Below are 17872 nucleotides of genomic sequence, written 5' to 3'. Positions count from 1 at the left end.
AAGTAATTGGTAGAAAAAAAATTCTATAAAAAATTAAAAAAAAATCTCAAAAAAATTTTGACCACTTTTTTGTCGATAAAAATAAGTTTAGTTTCATCTATTTTCATATGTACACTTTAACGTGACTCACACTGTATACTTTATATTTTGTATGATAACTCTTAATGAACGCAAGAAACACGTGTATGAAATTGATTTCTTTCATCATCAGAACCAAATGGTAAAATGACACCTGTTACAACTAGACAAAATGTCACATGGTTAGCATTATGAATGGTTGTTTGATAAAATTTATTTGATTTAGGGTAAGTTGCTGGCAACGGTTGAAGAATAGCCCAATATGTCACACTATCCTTATATCCTAAGGCTCTTTATCCAAAACTGACTTGAGCTGATGCTCATGATGAGTAACGGATGCTAAACTTTCCAACATCAGTAATTATCACCATTCTCATTTCTAGCATTTACATCACGTCCTACCACTAGCACCGACAATAGATGTGTAACAAAAGTGAGAACGCAATACATAATAATAGAGAGAAAGATAATATTTCTCTCAAAAAAAGGAGCAAATCGCCACCGAAATGAAATTAAAATCCACAAAAACTCACGCGCGTTTAGCTGAAACATCTGTCAAAATAAAACTAACTCAAAACATGTGGGTGCACCATCAAACAAATTCGCAGCTTATGTGAATGATCTAAGTATTAAAATCCAAGGAGATTATTGCACTCATTTCGCTAACGATGCTTTGAAAATGTGCAGATCAACTGCTTTACGTTTGCCGTCATTAGCATATCTCAAGTCTTGACCGCTACACAATTCTAGATCGTAAGCGCATGGTTATAAAGACCAAGTGATTTCTGTCAAGATATTCAAGGAAGCAGTTGATAAGTTTGTCGCAGTTAGAATCAGAGACCACGACACGCGCCGGTCAGGAGTAATCAAGTGACCACAAAACATAAAATATAAAAAGGGTGACTACACTTGAGATGATCACAGTTCAGTTGCAGTTAGAGCGAGGTAGACGTGTGATCATCATTATGTTCAGGTTTCTGGTTGTATCGTTAGTGGCTGGTGCTATGGCCATGCCTAATCAGAGTACGGAGACGCCCGCGGAGGCTGTTCGTGTGAGCAAAAAGGACTGTTCAAGTGGTATCTTCAGCCCTACGTGCCTTAAACTTGGAGTTTTGAGTTTGGTGGAGAAGCTGAGTAATAAGGATGAGGTGGCTTTGGTGCCAGGAGTGAGTTTGGTGAAGGACCGTGATGCGAAGACTGAGGCTGTTGACTTCGCGAGGGCGCTGTCTTCGGAGCCAGAAGAGCGTTTGGACAAGTACCTTCTGTTCCACGTTGGGACGTTCCTGGATACCCATTCTGTGAAGCTGAGGTTGCTGGATGAATCTGCTGTGGAAGAAGCCAGGAGCATGATGAGCGAGGGTCGAGCGAAGAACCCATTGAGCATGGGAGGAAAGAAAGGAGGCATGGGAGGACTGATCGCCATGGCTATGATGATGAAGGGTAAGTCGATTTGGTTCATGTAAATTGCCGTATTAGCATAAATGTTACAAGCATATGAAGTGTTTATTGCGTGCTTGCATTAATTTTATGGTACTCGTGGGTGGGTACTTATTCTAATTAGCACGTTAACATACAGCCTGTTCATTTAACAGCACGTGATATAACTAAAAATTGCAAAGCTCTGTAAAGCATATTGCAATGTGCTCATTCATAATAATTCTAAAAACTCATATTCTCAGTAAGTTGGCTTTCAAAGAGTTATTTAAACGTCTCAATAATAGCTTTTAATAAAACTTGCTCTTCGAATCCCGGAAGTATCTAAAAAAGAACCTCTAAAGTCGTAAAATTTTAGAATAAATAATAAAAAACGTTACATGTTGAAAATAAATCGTAAAGGTCAAGAAAACCCTCATAAAAGGTTTTAGTACGAAAAGTTTATCAGCATTGGCTATCTATCAATGCCTCTAGGGCACATTAAGTTTAACAACTGCTCTACAAATATCGCCCTTATTTCTTAAACCATTCGGACGATGTAGATGTAAACAAGACAAGCTTTATAAGCACTACTTGTGCTTGCTATTAGAGTAAGCAGGAAGCTCTTGCACCAATACAATCAAAATAGGTTTATAATAACTTCAGTTGAAACTTCGAATAAAGACAAAGAAAAATGATCTTTTAATTGCAAGGGATTGAGAGTAATTTGCCTTACTCTAGATTCAATCAATGATATTTTTAGTAGAGAATCTCTCAACCATGACTTTTTATATGAAATTGAAATACAAGTTCGTAATTAGCTGACCGTATACAACATTGCTAATGTACTTTATTAATTATATTGTAGATTATATCTCATGTCAGATATAAGTGGATTAGCTGATCGGTCTAGTAATTCTAGTTTTTGATGAAAAAAAGTGGTCGTGGGTTTGAAACTTGTAAAGGATACCGAAATAAATAATTATGTGTTATTAATTTGCATTTCATTCGTACAGTTGAAGTTTAGGCTTTGATCTAATTTATATTCCATTTAAGACAAAAAATTGTGCAAAAGTAATTTCCATTCATAATTTTGATGAATCAAAACCCCATAAAATTACTATACGTCCACTGGTCTACACCACTGACTGCTCCAAATAATAAACCAAAACTAAGATTCGGACAAACAAGAAACGTCTCTAACGATTAACATACAGAGGCCACAATCGCATGCGTGCGATCGAACTTTTTGCAATCAGCCTTCTATGAAAATATAATTGACATAAGAGTATAGTGAGACATATAAAAGAGGGACGGAACAATCGTCTTATCAAATAGCAAGCACATTCGTGTCAGTACAGACGTTCGTAACAATGTATAAATTGATAGCCCTATTACTGGTTTCGGGTGGATTCGCCCTGCCCAATCCAGAAATATCTGGTTCGAACCTGAACAGTGTGGAACATACAGTGGAGAATGCAGCTAGGGCGATGGGGAAGGATTGTACCGGCGGGATTTTTAGTCCCACGTGTCTTAAGATCGAAGCGATATCTATGCTTGAGAAATTGAGCTCCAAAGAAGAACTTCGTCTACTACCTGGGGTCAGTTTAGTGAAGGAAGCTAATTCGGAAAATGGGAGCAAGGCTGAGGAGTTTGCGGCTGAACTGGCAAGGGCTTTGCCTTCGAAACCTGATGAGCGATTGGACAAGTACCTTCTGTTCAAGCTTGGGAGCTATTTGGATACGCACACGATCAAATTGAGGCTGCTGGATGAGGGCGCGACTGAGGAAGCCAGGGCTCTGGTAGGAGAGGCGAGGGGTAAAGGAGGGTTGGGAGGAAAGAAGGGTGGACTCGGTGGACTGCTTGCTCTTGGACTTCTGTTCAAAGGTACGTGAAGGATTAGTTCTTTAGGGAGTTATCAAATTACACAAACGTCAAATTGCTAAAAGAAGTGTGTTCATTTATTGAGAATGAGAGATATTCAGTTGAAAAAATTACAAAGATATTAAAATACCAAATCGTTCCAATTACGTGTGTTGTGACCTATAAATTTGGGACTGAAATGCAAAAAGAAATCAAATAAAACGACCGAGGCACAAAAATATTAATATTATGATTTAATAAAAAATTGTGTATGGAAGTGTTATCTCACTATTTAAAAAAAAAGTACGACTAAAAACAAGTAACATTAAAAACCTCATGAAGATCAAACATAAATAATTTGTCTTACCATAATTCCAAATAGAACAAAATAATTTTCATTGATATCTTGTAATAAATTGATAGAGTAAATCTTCTTCTTTCTATGACATACATAAATAATATAAAATACAATTTTTATCACAAAAATGTGTTGTAAATAACCGAGCCATGTTAATCGGTAAATTATAAAACAAAAAATAGTCACGACATTCATTAGGAGCCTGCTTTTTACCAAAACTGAAAGTTATTTAGTTTTCAGTGGTTTACACTTTTAGCGGAACATACCCACGACCACGATCTACATGGCTGCTAATGTATTCCATAGTCTAGATTTTATTAAACTATTTTTTACCATTAACCCCCTTATTAATATAAAGATACACCTAGGATGAACTCGGGATTAAAATGGCATTTCCGTACTAAATGCCACATTTTAAGCAAGTCAACTAGGGTGTAACTTTTATTAATCAAGGGACTAATGTATCAAGATATCCCGTGACAACTCGGCCTTCGCAAGTAAGGTTTGACTAGCAGTTCTTGATAATATCATGGGTGACCAACTTTCCTAAAAGTTATACTACCTACTTGAAAGCTCTATCCTAACTAAATAACCTAAGTCCATCATAACCTAAGTAAGACCATCATTAAAACTCTAAAAAAACTTATTTACTTAAGCAAGTATGCTTTTAAAAAGCACTATGACACCATAAATATGCAATAACAATATTGTATGTATTGCATAAACTTTCAGTGTTTTTTAACCATTATCCATGCCTCGTTATGCTGTAACATCTAACCCAGTTGGTACAGAGTTAAGAATAGCTAGATTTTGAAGAAGGTTAGATTAAATCTATAGTCACAAGCATGCTTTCAGAAAACTATGAAGAATCAATAGTTTTGTGTAACAGATATCCGCTGGGAACAATCTGGATAGAGACAAATAGCTCAGAATCTTTCATTATTTATTCAGAGTCATGCAAAGCTCAAGATCGAACGCGATTTAGGATTATTGTGAACTCCCTCTGCCCCATCTAGGGGACATAGGACCCTTTTGTACGGGTAAATTGTGCGTTGAGTCCCATACCTACCCTACGGGGACAGGGTAGGTTATGTGGGGCTCACCAAGTCAGAAGGACGAGGCATACCCACTAAAAAGACCCCGGTGCTCCGTCACTTGCCGTATGTGGGAGGAAACTATGGGATTCCGGACAAAGCCTTCTTTACCATAGCCCCTCCTGGGGTTTGCAAACCACTATGGAATTTTCCATAGCCTATAGTGCCTATTCACACTCATTGTTTTTTCTTGATACCATAATTCATTTACCAATACGTTATTTTTTTGCTGCGAAAGTAAACAAATTGCATATTAGTATTTGTTTACCGCTTAGAAAATAAGAATGTAGAGACAGCACAGGGCTATAAATTTTGGTTGAAAATTAGCTCTTATTCCAACTGTATAAGATCCCATGGTATTTATAGTTTAGCTGTTGTCTTTACAAAAATGACATTCGTCATTATTATTTACACGCTCCGATTATTTCACACCGGTAATGTAGTGTGCAGTCGGTTAGAGTTCCCTATCTTTTTGGAATGAGAAAACCATTTGATTAGCCTTTGTTTTCCATAAGTTGCTTTGAGCTTAGATCTGCTACTTATGGGACCAGTATTGCCCATCGTTTTGTAGTACAGTCAACTTCAAATAGTTCGTGATAATACCCAAAAAGTGGACAACACAACCCTATTTCAATTGTAACAAAGACGTGTTGCGAACTTTTCGGTTACTTTATGACCTTGACTTTACCTACTTAACTAAACTAGCATTTTTAATATAAAAACAATGTCCAATTATCACCCACGTGTATTTATGCCAGTTCTGTTTTCAACTTTTCAAATCAAAGTTAAAAACATTAACAAACAAAGCATTACACTCAGTTTTAGGCTAACTTTCAGCTAAATAAAGAATGCTATGTATAATTTGATCGTAATTCGTAGTTATTGTAAACAATCGAATGAAACATTCAAATGTATTTCAAATCACACTAAAAACGCGATTCAACCTCAAGTAGGTATAGCTTCAAGCCTTGGAATCTTGGAATAAGGCCTAAAATTCATTAAAATACTTCAAATAGGTACAGTCAATTAGAAAAACGAAGCCCATTTTTATCCATAACTAGCAGCCGCACGCGACTTCGTACGCGTGGATCCCGTTTTACCGCCTTCATCTATCTTACGCTGTTTAGATTTTTTCATACAAATGTTTTTTCCCGCTAACTCCCGTTCCCGTGGGAATTTCGGGAATTACTTTCTTAGCGCATCTCTACGGTACCTAAGCTACGTCCCTTCCAAATTTCAAGTGCCAACGTTTAGCCGTTTAGGCTGTGCGTTGATATGTCAGTCAGTCAGTCAGTTTCTCCTTTTCAACCGACTTCAAAAAAGGAGGAGGTTCTCAATTCGACCCGTATGTTTTTTTTTTTTTTTTTTTTTTTATAGGTAATACCTCAAGGGTGGTCCCATTTAAATTTAATAATAGAAAAAACAACCCCCAAGGGTGGAAAATTGGGGATGAACTTTTTTATACGCAATATTTTTAATTTTTAGTTTTTTTTTGTGTTCACACATTTGAAGTCGGTTTTATTTTTTTTTAAAGTTAATTATATATATTTAGATTCCCATCCATTGAAAAAAAATATGAAATGAAATAGTTTATTCAGTACATAGGCCCTTTCCAGGGCACTTAATACAAGTCCCAAATGTAGCTTGCCCTACCACGAAGTTGGCTCTATTGACACCGGAACATGCTGAACTTATTATGGCATCTAAAGTAATTGTTATAAGTGCTATTTTGCAAGAGTAATGTTTATTCTTATGTGCTAGAGACTGTACAAAGTGAAATAGAGCGTGGAAGCTTAATGGATGCATCCAAGCAAAAGCAATAAAACCTTTTTTTATAGAAAAAGTTGTGCATTTCGATTTAATCATAGCACTTACATATAGTTATTTATGTACTAGATAACGATCAAGAATGTGATTTGAGTTTTAGACTTTTATTGGCTTCGAAATAACATGTAAATTAGCTAATCATTCATAAAAAAATAACGTTATGTTCTTACTCTATTTGCTAAACTTTTTTGTTTTTCTACGATAATGTAATAGAAGAATACCGGTCNTCAGCAGTGGACGTCCTGTGGCTGAATGGCTGAAATGATGATGACGATACGAAATGTATCGTAAAGAAATGACAGTTAAGAGCTTTTAAAAGCTAGCTTTGAGAATAAATGAATTTTGTGGACAGAAGACGTTCTTTTAATAGGTGCTTATTACCCGTTTTCACCGTCAATCCTCAATCCTACATTTTTAAGTGACCCCTATGGTAACACATAACTTTTATGTTCATAGGGGTAACTTAAAAATTTTGGATTGATGGTGGAAATTTGAAATAAAAACTTTTGTAAACTTTTAAAGAAGAGGCTGACAATAAAATAACTGAGTTTCACGCTACATCTTCTCAGCAGGAGCCCACATAATAGTCCTGAGGCAGTAAAGAGTTTAAATAGGACCTTATAAAAGCGCTTTTAAAAGCCTAATTGCAAAACATAAATAACTTATAATTATGATTGTCTGATAAACCTTACACATAGATACTTTTTTCTCATACCACCTTCCTTCCACAGGTACCCTCATGTCGATCGGTCTTGGCGCGCTCGCTTTACTCGCTGGCAAGGCCCTCATGACTGCAATGATGTCTCTCCTGCTCTCTGCCATCATCGGCATCAAATCCCTCACCGGTGGGCAGAAATCCACCACGTATGAGATTGTATCCAAGCCTATATACAGCCACAGCCATTCCCACTCCACGGCACATGAGGATGTGGGAGGATACGGCCATTCAGGGTATGGTAGGAGTATGAATGTAAGAAGACGTTAGAATAAATTGTCAGGAGTTTGGGATACTTTGAGAGAATAGGTCTTTTGTATTGACTATGATGAGGTTTCGTCAATAGCCATTCAAATTCGATATATTTCAGGGCACGTAGGTCCCATAAAAATATTTTGAATCATTCAGACATATTTGGTTGTGATAATTTAAAATTTGATCATAATATTGTCTATGGCTGAAACATCAGACTGGAAATACTTTTTATCTTTTTAAACTCGTATATTTATTATTTTATTTTAAACCTTCTTTTCTTATTCCTATTATATTTATTGCTCATCTCAATTTTCTAAAGCATTATAAAGTCATGTTCAAACATAACTTATCTATATTTTTTTCATGATTAATAGCCTTGATCATGCTACAGCTCTACGTATACAATTCTATCTATCTTTTTACATATATGTATTTTATGTATTGTTATTTGTAATACATTGCTTATTCTTATGGCTTCAATTTCCACAAAGTTCTCTCAAAGTGTTTTCGAATATTTTGATAATTTATTTTATAGTTTTGTATAATGACGAAATTGTTTCCAAACGAACCAACGAAACGATAATAAATTATTTATTATTATTTAATAATTTATTTTAGGTTAAGATCACGATGTTACTTTTTTCCAACTTTTGTATTTTATTCTTCAGTATTATATTCTGTAAATGTGTCATAATTTGTGTATTGTGTCATGTATATTTGTTATATTTTTTGTATTTTACGTATTGGTCTGTATTTTTTCTTATACTCCTATATCGAATTTTATATTATGTAAGTATGTATTTCTTTATTTTGTATTATTTTTTGTGATATTAGTTTATTTTATTATTTTTGTTTTACCAAGTTCCTTACATAACTATAACTCGTTATGATATATGTACATAATATCTTATTTATATTTATATCTTTGATAAAAAAGACTGTTTACCGCTTAGTCTTCTTAGCAATAGATCTTTCCTTGTACATAATTTATGTATAAATATTTAGTTTTTATGTGTACATATTTTCTATTATTACTTCATGTAAAATGTACTTGCTCAATTTAGCATCTTTATATTCGTTTAATTTTCATACTTCTGCACCCAAAGAAAATAAAGTTGGTGTTTTATAAAAACCTTGTTTTATTTTACCAATTTCAAGATTTTTTGATGCATGACAAGGCAGGTATTTGACCGCAATCGCACCTGGTGTTAAGTGATATGTAGTTGAGGATGGTACATAATTATCTGCCCTGTAAGTGCCTATTCACTCTCGCATTGAAAGAGCCCGGATTATAGTGTTCAGAAAAGACAACAGCAGGTTTTGAATTTATACATATTTTCAAGTTAGCAACAAGGCTAATGTAGAGTTACAGATTTCTAGAATACAAACATTACTAATTATTTACGTCACAATTACGTTATTACTTCACAATATAAGATAGTGAAAAGTAATTAAATTAAAAGATAGCACAAATTATAGCTTTGCGACCAAAAAAATTGCCATATCACAAATAAAATCATATTTATAACAATCAAACACCACGAAAATAATAATAACTTTAGTAAAATCATGTTAATTAATTAGTCATAATGATTTGTTAAATTATTAAAAGTGAAATCATTCAATGAGTGGAAAAGCAAACGTACAATTACAAATATCCGCGGCATATTCATCAAATAACTTAATTGGTATCAGTCATTCGGTATCACCTTTCATGTTATTAATGTATTTGCATTACCATACTAAAATACAGATTGTACTAACAAATGAAATAGTCTCTGAAACTACGTAATTCGATATTACAGTAATGTATAAAAATTATGAAAAGAAATTTCCACAAGCTTTGTCAATCAAAGTAATACAGTTTATTTATAAACATTTTTTTTTGCAAATTAATTAAACTTACTGTACTGTTCTTATAATTTTACTGTTGTAATACTTATGAATAACATACTAATTACCTTATCTTTTGATAGATCTGTATCTGATTAAGTTTTTAATAGTTCCGCTTTCGTGAACACCCTATATACTCAAAATTAAATCTATAATGCCATTATCCATTCACAAAACGTTATGCCTGTCTAACATCAGAGTCAGTATCGAAAGTACCTTAATCTAAGCAAAACGAAATAAAAGAAAAATGATCCACTTTCTTCACTGATTGGCTAATGTTTTTTTAGTTTATTTTTAGTGAAAGTATATTGTTTGAAATGTAAGCAGGGATGTTATGGATATGAAGTTTCGGATACGGTTACGGATATTAGAATAATATTATACCGGTTTCGGTTAAGGTTAAGGTTAGTAAATCATTTCGGATTATCCGAAAGTTTCGGATAATTTTGGTTACGGATATTGAATTTTAAAAAGGTAAAATTCAAATAGCTATATGCTGCGTGACCCACATAGCCACTTTATGTACTATGACGGTACCTATGATAAAGGTAAAACAGGTATATCAGAATGATGCCGTGGGATGCCAGAAAAGTAACAAATATTAAAAATATTAAGATTTAGACTCCGCCTTTATCCGAAACTTTTGAATCGGTTTCGGATATTTTTTTATTTCGGATATCCGATAGTTTCGGTTACGTTTACGGATATCCATACATCCCTAATGTAATGTAAAAGATGGCGTCGAGTTCAGCCTAGCAGTTCTAATGACTGTGTTTGCAGACTAAGATTAGATCATTTAAATGACAACTAGATCAGATGAAATTATGTTAAGGTGAATAACTTTGAAGCACTTTCCTTCGAACTGTAGGCTTCCTTACTAACCGGTCTTTCAATTTCGGTTGTGGCTAGAGCTTTTATGAAACAAATTAAGATCAAAAATTGATTTAAATGAAAGCAAGGATTCAAGCTTTTTATGATTGGTGGAATATTAAAATTGATATAGAACATCGATCCCATATCCAAAACCGAAGTCGCAGGCGGCCGCTAGACAACAATAATAGATTGTTGACTAGCGGCCGCCTGCGACTTCGTACGCGTGGATCCGTGTGCAAAAGTGAGCACCTAAGTTTTAAAAGGAACCCCCATGAAAGATTCGAGACTTCCAGCAGTTGTAGTTTCTAAGATTTCGTGATGAATGAGTCAGTCAATCAGATCAGTGACTTTTCGCATTTATAGTTAAAGATGTCCAAAATATATATTTTTATTAATTTAGCGACTCTTTGATAGAGGACTATCTCGCCTCTCGATGTAAGACGGTCAGTGATGGCTGAGCGACAACGCACCTGTAACGCCCCTGGGTCTGCGGGTGTCTATGGGCGACGGTAATCACTTACCATCAGGTGACCCGTCTGCTCGTTTGCCTCCTACTCCTATCACATAAAAAAAAATCTATAGATATCTTGGAACCCATAGCTGAATATAGAGCCATAGAAGGAATAGACCTCCCTCCATTAAGTCTATCTTCTACTATGCCTTTTTACCTTTTAAGTAATAAAAGGTATTAAAAAGGTAAAAATTTAAAAAAGTTTTTTTTTTTACCTTTTAAGTAATAAAAGGTAACAATAAAGATTATTATGTTAGAGCTAATGGTTAACACAAGACACACAAGATTGTCATTATTTACGACTCTGACATTTAATTTTCTACATGCAGTAACTTCTTAGGTACTTAAAATTTTCTTATTGATATCTTCGTAATTAATCTAACATTATTTCCAACTTATATTATAATACGATGATTTCAAACAGCTAAATATATTTCATAATAAAAAAAAAATTGTAGAACAAAGACATGTACCTAATTACTAGAAATAACTTCGCTATTTATCGTGAGAATAACATATCATAGTCCTTTAATATACGAGTTTATTCCATAACAGATTGGATAATTACCAAACAAAAGTTTAAAATACTTTGATTCGCCATAAACTGTTGATATGACTCTAATAGGACTATAGGAAGTCATAACATGCCTTCTAAGAGCCAAAGCACACGATGCGTTGTGTCACCGCACTGGTCGTGTGCCCGCCACAGATATTTCTATGTAAGACGACGCAGCGACACCGCTCCGGCGTCGCACCGCCACCACAACGCATCGTGTGCTTTGGCTCTGCTAAAAGTCACGTTATTGTAACCAAACTGAGAAGCAATTTATAGTTTCTAAATAAATAATTTAACAACCGAGGCTCATCATAATTTAACAACCGAGGATCCCAAATAATAAATTATTGAAAAGCTATTAAGTTTACAAAAGCTCTACTTAATTCAATTCACAGATAAACAGTTCATAATTGCTTTTCATTGTGACTGTACATAATGTGACTATTTACTGTTGCATTTTCAAAATAGTCTCTGAAAAGCTTATTACAATTTGTCAGTATAAATATTTATATTATTTCAGATAAGTTTGTGTTAATTAAATTAATGTTATATCTTATTGTAGAATTACTTAGCTGTATCGATGATGCATATTTCGTAACACTCAATAGAAATGCTAAAGGTACAAAACGAATGCACTTTACTTTTGCACCTATTTGTTCGAAAGTAAGCAGTTCGGTTCCACTCTCAGCATCTACAGCAATTGTTATTTTTTTCCTTATTTCAGTTTCTATGCTTAGCGACATCGTGCTCTTATTGTACTTGACTTGGAAGTATAAATAAATTGGAATCTGGTCGAATATCACAGTACAACACAGCCGATCGACGAAATGTGTTCAGCTTACCTTTACCAATAAAGTATAGTGATAAATACAGTGACAAAATGTGTAGCAAATATGTGGTGCTCTCGCTCGTTGTGGTTTTGTGTTATGTGTACGATACAAGTGGACTTATAGAAGATGGGGGTGACCATAACACCCTCACGGTTGAACCTGAAAAGAGTCAACCCAACGCAACGGAAAGAACTGGACGATTTCTGCAGAAGGAGTGCAGCAATATGTTCAGTTCTAAGTGCTTGAAACTCCACGTGCTGTCCTTCTTGGAGGATCTGAGCTCTCGCGATGAGCTCGCCCTCTTCCCAGGATTAAGCATCGTGAAGGAGAACGTGTCAGGAGTATTGAGTCCTGAAGAAATGGCTGCGGAACTTTCGAGGCAATTTCCTGGGAAGCCAGAAGAGAAATTGAATAGGTACTTGCTGTACCGCCTCCAGAATTATCTGGACGGTCACTCCTTGAAGTATAAGCTGTTGGATCCTCAGACGACTAAGGAGGCCATGGAGATGACGAAGGGTGACCAGGCCAGCGCTAGAGGAAAGGGCGGCGGCGGCGGCGGCGGTGGCGGTTTTGGCGGCGGCAAGGGTGGTGGTGGCGCCCTCTTGGCATCTGCTTTGATGATGAAAGGTAAGTAATTACGTCTCTAATGTTATACAATTATTTATTAAACAGTATATGTTATAGATGTAAGAAAGCTCATAAATTAGAAGTTATTTATAATGATGATAATACGGCTTTTCTTTCATCTTGTGATTTATCTACGAGTATTCAACGTCTCTAATTACCTACTATGCATCATTTGATCACTGACCATAACTGTTTGTTTCGATCTACAATATATCTGGGACTCTAGTCTTGGGACTAGAGTCCAATACTCTAGTATTAGATTCTGTCATCCAGAGGTCCCGCGTTCGATTTGAAATCAAGAGAAAAACATTTTGGCGATTAGCACAGAGGCCTAGCTAAGCTTTAAAATTTCAAGACTTTCTATTTCTTTATTGAATTCAATCCTCTGGCATCATTCTAAGCTACGCCATACGTCAATCAGCTAAAACATTTCTAGCAACAGGCAACGAATGTAATTTCAAAGATTTATTCTATTTTTCTCCATTTCCAGGTGCCCTCGGCGCTGCAGCCCTTGGAGCGCTGGCCCTTCTCGCAGGCAAGGCTTTGATGACAGCTCTGATGTCTCTCTTGCTCTCCGCCCTCGTCGGCCTTAAGGGCCATGGAGGCCACAAGTCTACAACCTACGAGATCATCACCAAGCCAGAAGTCTCCCATCACCACTCCCACAGCCATGAAGAACACCATGAGCATGAGCATGGTCACCATGGAGGGTACAGGAGAGCGTATGATATGAATTACAACAGTTACATGCCATATGATACCACCTCTAGTTAGAATTTGTTCAACAGATCCACGCGTCACTAAATGGCCGATGTTTAAAGATCGGCGCTTACAAGTGACAAGCAAACTTTTCTGAATTCGTTAAAAATCGCATTTAAGCTTAAGCTACTATAACATTAAAAGGAAGAAATTTCGACATAAACTACGCTTTTCTGAATAGAATTTTACAGTAGACAGAGTGAGGACCAAAAAAAAGAAGTTGAAATTATTAGGGTCGTGAGCAAGCATTGCTTATACTCTCTATAAAACTTCCAGCCATAAGCCTTACTCTTCAGTAATATTATGGTCACCATTGTCATTATTTTGTTTATGTGAAAAAGCTTGTAATGGCAAATCCAAATATGTGACGATATTGATTGTTTAAATTTTGGTTATCATGACAAAAAGATTTAAATAGATTCTTTGTTAAAAATATTGCTAATAATTTCCGAGCTGAAATACAGGCTGTAGTTCAGAAACAATTAGATTTAAGATATTTATTTCTCTAGTTTTAGTTAATTTATTCTTTCCTCGTTGTCACTTTGAATTTATTATTGCAGACTTTTGTGGGCGTGTTAAAGATGTTCCTATTTATTTATTTATGCATTTATTTCTAGAATCATACATTTATTATTTTTATTCTATAATATTTCTTCCCACCGCTAAGTATTTTAGCAATTGTTTTTATTTTCTCACATTATCTACCTCGATATTTACGTATTTTAACTGTTTATTGTTTATTTTCACTTGTTTTTTTATTGTGTTACTCGTTTAAAGCGGTATGTCTGTGATATACTTTATATTATTATTTATTTTATGCTTTCATAAAGTGTAATGTATTGTCTTCAAACCAAATATAATGTTAGCTCTCGTTATTTATTCGTTAAGCTTGTTATTGTATTTATTGACAATGAAAATGATATAATAATAACTCTTTGTTTTATTACCTTGTCCGTATTAAACAGGGTTATTATTTTTGGATCAGAATCGAAATATTAAAAATAGTTATTTTGATGATTTTTGACAACTGTTTTGATGATTTGAAAATCGATATGTTTAATTAGACACAATAGCAATCGACAATCGATTACTGGCACTGTAAGTAGCAGTTTTTTCACCCAGTAAGCCACGCTAGTCTCAAAAACTGCTGGTCCGATTTGAAAAAACATTTAGGTGTTGGATAGTCCATATAATGAGAAAGGTTTTAAGCTCTATAATATTACGACACGACTTATAAAGGATGAGCAGTATTAAAAAATGTTGCGAATAATAGAAAAAATATTGAATATTATGAAGTCACGGGCACAACTAGTTAGGTATATGATCGTTACTAGTAGGTATTTTAATGACTGTATGCTTTATCTTAGATTAAGTTAATGAATCTTTATATCCGCTTAGCGTGCTTTTGAAAGTTCTACCTTAACTCCAAACCTTAACGATGAAACTTGTACAAAGACATCAACCAAAGGCTTCCACTAGTTTATGCCTAAACCACAATAATGTTTACTTAGCCCGAACTTAACTACAAAATTACATATTTTCACCCAACCGCCATGACATTCGTCCCACAATCCTATAAACAATAAGAAAATAAATAAAACTAACCGACTGAAGTTAATTCATTTGATATCCATTTTTCTAAGTGAATTGTAGAGATGGCTTTAAGAAAAATAGTTGTTAAATTAACAATTTTGACTTTAGTTAACTCTTTAGCTGTTAATGATATTAGTTTAACAAATGAAGAAAATAAAACAGTGAAAACGTCTCCATTAGAAGACGCAGATGGAAATCTAACCAATGTATTCAATGGAGTATACGTTGAGTGTTTTCTGCATTTATCGTACTCGTGTGTTCAAAGAAAAACGTTGTTGTACCTGAAGGAACTTAATAAGTTGTCTGAGGTATCTGTGATTGGAGACTATGTAAAGTTCGGTAAGATTTTTTGCTATAATAAGAAAAATATTTCTATAAGACTTATTCAGTTTGTTACGTTTCTATGTGAAAACAGCTGATTATCATTTTGAGGAATTAGTTAGAGACACAGATCGGAAATACAAACAAAATAGAGTCGCTATTTTACACTTGAGTACGGCTCTACATTATTTGTGTCTTAAAACTTTTAAACGTGTACCGCATTTATAAGAAAACTTAGTTAATGTCAATGCCTGTTACACATTAGGTATTAAACATACATCGTATAAAAAAAATCCTTTCCAATTTTTGTGTTTATCTAATCAATCTAGTTATTTATTAGGTACCTAGTGTATAAAATACAGGCTATAAATATCTACGATAGCAGAACAACTAATAAGTAATCGTACCTATAAATTGATTAAAAATAATACAATGTACTTGAAGTGTAGGATACCACGAAAACTATATCGTGGTCACCAAAAGATGATGGACCATGCATGATACTACTACTTTAAAATACTCCATTACAGAATATACTACTTCATACCTGCGTAGTGTTTACAACAACATTATAAAGTTTTGCTAAAATCCTTCCATTAAGTAGGTTTGCGCGTTCATTCATCTCCACTTCACAAGAGACCATTGACGTTACAGTAAAGTTAAACACCAGTGACCCAGACCTCGTGGAAGAGGACACCAGAGATAAGAACTCCGAGGACCTGTCCTTCATGATCGACAAGGCTGTGGATAGTTTCTTCAACAACCACGTCATGAAGTTTAGCGCGATGGGACGAGACGTCTCTGTGCCTAATACTGGTAAGTTTTTGGAGCTTGAATTCTGAAACATAGCTTAAGAGTCCTTTCTGTTGGTCGATAGTTTAGTCTGATTCCTAAATGTACGAGGAATCGACCGATACTAAATCGGGGGAATGTGCGAACTTTCACATACTATTAATACTGAATAAAAGCCCAACATGGATGATGATGATGGACCGACGACATCGTAAAGGTAAGCGCGGGACGCAGGCAATCGATCAACGTGGAAAGCATTGGGGGAGGCCTAAAGCATAGGCAGTGGACGTCCTATGGCTGAAATGATGATGATGATGATGAAAAGCCCAACCAAACTATTTACCGACTAAAAATCTGTAGTCTGTCGAGATCAAAAAGTTCAGGATAATATTATTCACATTCCTACTCAAAAACAAGGCTTTAAATTAAACCGCATCTATGTCTAGTGGTAAAACCACCTGTCTCAATCCCAGAAGTCCAGGGTTCGATTCCCATCGAGGCCAAACTTTCTGCTCGATTTGGTGGGTAGTACCTAGGGCTTGTTATTAGTTCGACTAACTAGTACCATTTTACTCAAGTCTGTGGCAAACGCCCAATTTAAAGTTTTGTTGCTCAGACTTTTCTATTAGGCATCTCGTTGAGAATATGTTTTGTAAATGAGCATTAGAACTAAAATTCCATTAATTTAATTTTGCAGTAGAAGGCTTTGTGGGCAGAAAAAAAAGAAAAGGTGGTGGCGGCGGCGGTGGCGGCCATGACCACGGAGGAGGCGATGGAGGCAAGAAGAAGATGATGATGATGGCCATGATGTGTATGAAGATGAAGTTGATGATGGTAAGTCATTTAAGTATGGTTCCAAAAGAGTAGAATAGGACTTTTTCCGTGGACATAGAAAAAGGAGACTTGAGACAATAAGAATAAAAGCAAATCAGGCTTCCCCAATTTACCTGCCCAGTAAGAAGTGTAAGCCAAATGCTCCATTCACTAAAAAAAAATTTTTCGTTACTGTACAAAATGTTTCATTACACAAATGAGTGACTAGCGAACTGAGTGTTAACCTACAACTAAACCTAGCTCACTACAAAATAGTTTGTTTGTGTTTTACAAAATTTTGTTCCTTATAACCATAGTACCTACTCTGCCGCACAATTTATAAACGCAGTAAGTACCACTTACTGCATTTATGATTGTTTTGAATATTCTGAATCCTGACATCGCGATCTATAAGAATCAAAGACCCGTTTTTTTCTATCTATCTTAGAACGGAAGATACATGTTATCATAAACGCAGTAAAGAGCAGATTGTGGGTTTCTTCACATACTATGTTAGCAGTAAGAGCACATAATAACTTAATATTACGTGAATACTCGCGCTTACTTAATTTGCTACACAGTAATAGTGCAGTATGTACCAATTACATCATTCTTATTATGTTTCTACAATTGTTAAGTTCACCTTGCACATAGTACCTATATGTGCAGTAATTCCACTTAAACACACACTGATATTATGT

At 35.0% G+C, this 17872-nt stretch overlaps 2 protein-coding genes across 3 annotated transcripts; both read left to right on the top strand.

Moving 5' to 3' along the window:
* Nucleotides 1–1022: 1022 nt before the first annotated feature.
* On the top strand, nt 1023–8070 carry LOC114366381 (uncharacterized). Of its 2 annotated transcripts, none has more exons than XM_028323245.1 (2): nt 1023–1518; nt 7365–8070. In XM_028323245.1, exons 1-2 carry the CDS (start codon nt 1044–1046, stop codon nt 7616–7618), a joined length of 729 nt encoding a protein of 242 aa, XP_028179046.1. In that variant the 5' UTR covers nt 1023–1043; the 3' UTR covers nt 7619–8070. The 2 variants fall into 2 exon arrangements, with proteins under 2 accessions (XP_028179046.1, XP_028179045.1); XM_028323244.1 differs by lacking the exon at nt 1023–1518 and adding an exon at nt 2837–3378 and having other exon boundaries at nt 7365–7721.
* A 4194-nt stretch (nt 8071–12264) lies between these two features.
* LOC114366380 (uncharacterized) lies at nt 12265–14088 on the top strand. Its single transcript, XM_028323243.1, has 2 exons — nt 12265–12893; nt 13384–14088. Exons 1-2 carry the CDS (start codon nt 12317–12319, stop codon nt 13665–13667), a joined length of 861 nt encoding a protein of 286 aa, XP_028179044.1. The 5' UTR covers nt 12265–12316; the 3' UTR covers nt 13668–14088.
* The last annotated feature ends 3784 nt before the right edge of the window (nt 14089–17872 follow it).

The sequence above is a fragment of the Ostrinia furnacalis genome, unplaced genomic scaffold, assembly GCF_004193835.3.
Source record: "Ostrinia furnacalis isolate ACB-3 unplaced genomic scaffold, ASM419383v2 OfSCF0629, whole genome shotgun sequence".
Taxonomy (NCBI): Eukaryota; Metazoa; Arthropoda; class Insecta; order Lepidoptera; family Crambidae; genus Ostrinia; species Ostrinia furnacalis.
The sequence above is the reverse complement of the archived record's forward strand: the minus strand, read 5'-3'. Positions and strand labels throughout refer to the sequence as shown.

Excerpts from the sequence above, each read along its gene's own strand:
- LOC114366381 (XM_028323244.1), top strand. The coding sequence starts at position 2,865 with ATGTATAAATTGATAGCCCTATTACTGGTTTCGGGTGGATTCGCCCTG. Across the intron at positions 3,379-7,364 it reads TCTTGGACTTCTGTTCAAAG|GTACCCTCATGTCGATCGGT; the intron begins GTACGTGAAGGA and ends TTCCTTCCACAG.
- LOC114366380 (XM_028323243.1), top strand. The coding sequence starts at position 12,317 with ATGTGTAGCAAATATGTGGTGCTCTCGCTCGTTGTGGTTTTGTGTTAT. Across the intron at positions 12,894-13,383 it reads ATCTGCTTTGATGATGAAAG|GTGCCCTCGGCGCTGCAGCC; the intron begins GTAAGTAATTAC and ends CTCCATTTCCAG.